Source organism: Crocuta crocuta, unplaced genomic scaffold (assembly GCF_008692635.1).
Source record: "Crocuta crocuta isolate KB4526 unplaced genomic scaffold, BGI_CrCroc_1.0 C27889462, whole genome shotgun sequence".
In the NCBI taxonomy this organism is placed as follows: Eukaryota; Metazoa; Chordata; class Mammalia; order Carnivora; family Hyaenidae; genus Crocuta; species Crocuta crocuta.
In genome coordinates, this window is record NW_027547300.1 from 1 (window position 1) to 693 (window position 693).

At 44.0% G+C, this 693-nt stretch overlaps 1 protein-coding gene across 1 annotated transcript; it reads left to right on the plus strand.

Annotated features, from left to right (window-relative positions):
- Positions 1–95: 95 nt before the first annotated feature.
- LOC144219009 (olfactomedin-4-like) lies at positions 96–688 on the plus strand (the record flags this gene model as incomplete). The annotated part of the gene is made up of 1 exon (XM_077749003.1): positions 96–688. A coding segment is annotated over one exon (593 nt), but the record flags the coding sequence as incomplete, so codon positions are not given.
- Positions 689–693: the final 5 nt, after the last annotated feature.

Genomic DNA, 693 nt, shown 5'->3' on the forward strand with positions numbered 1-693 from the left:
ATTTATGGCTTCCTTGGTTCTTAGGATATTAAACCATTTGCATCTCATCATTCACTTGTCTCTAAGAATGCCCTTGTATGTTCTTGTTTGTACAGGGACCTGTGGCCATGGTGGTGTGGTGAATATCAGCAAGCCAGCTGTAGTTCAGCTCAACTGGAGAGGGTTTTCCTATAAGTATGGTGCCTGGGGTCGGGATTACTCTCCCCAGAAGCCAAATGGAGGGCTGTATTGGGTGGCACCTCTGAATACAGATGGAAGACTTCTGGAATATTACAGACTCCACAATACACTGGATGATTTGCTGTTATATATAAATGCCCGAGAATTTCGGATTACCTATGGCCAAGGTGGTGGTACAGCAGTTTATAACAACTACATGTATGTCAACTGGTACAACACCCGGAATATTGCCAAAATTAACCTGAGTAACAACAGGGTTGAAGTGACTCAAACTCTCCCTGATGCGGCCTATAATAACCGCTTTTCATATGCTAATGTTGGTTGGCAAGATATTGACTTGGCTGTGGATGAGACTGGGTTGTGGGTGATTTATTCAACTGAAGCCAGCACTGGTAACATGGTGATTAGTAAACTCAATGACACCACACTCACGGTGCTAAACACTTGGCATACCAGGCAGTATAAACCATCGGTTTCTAACGCCTTCATGATATGTGGGGTTCTGTATGCCAC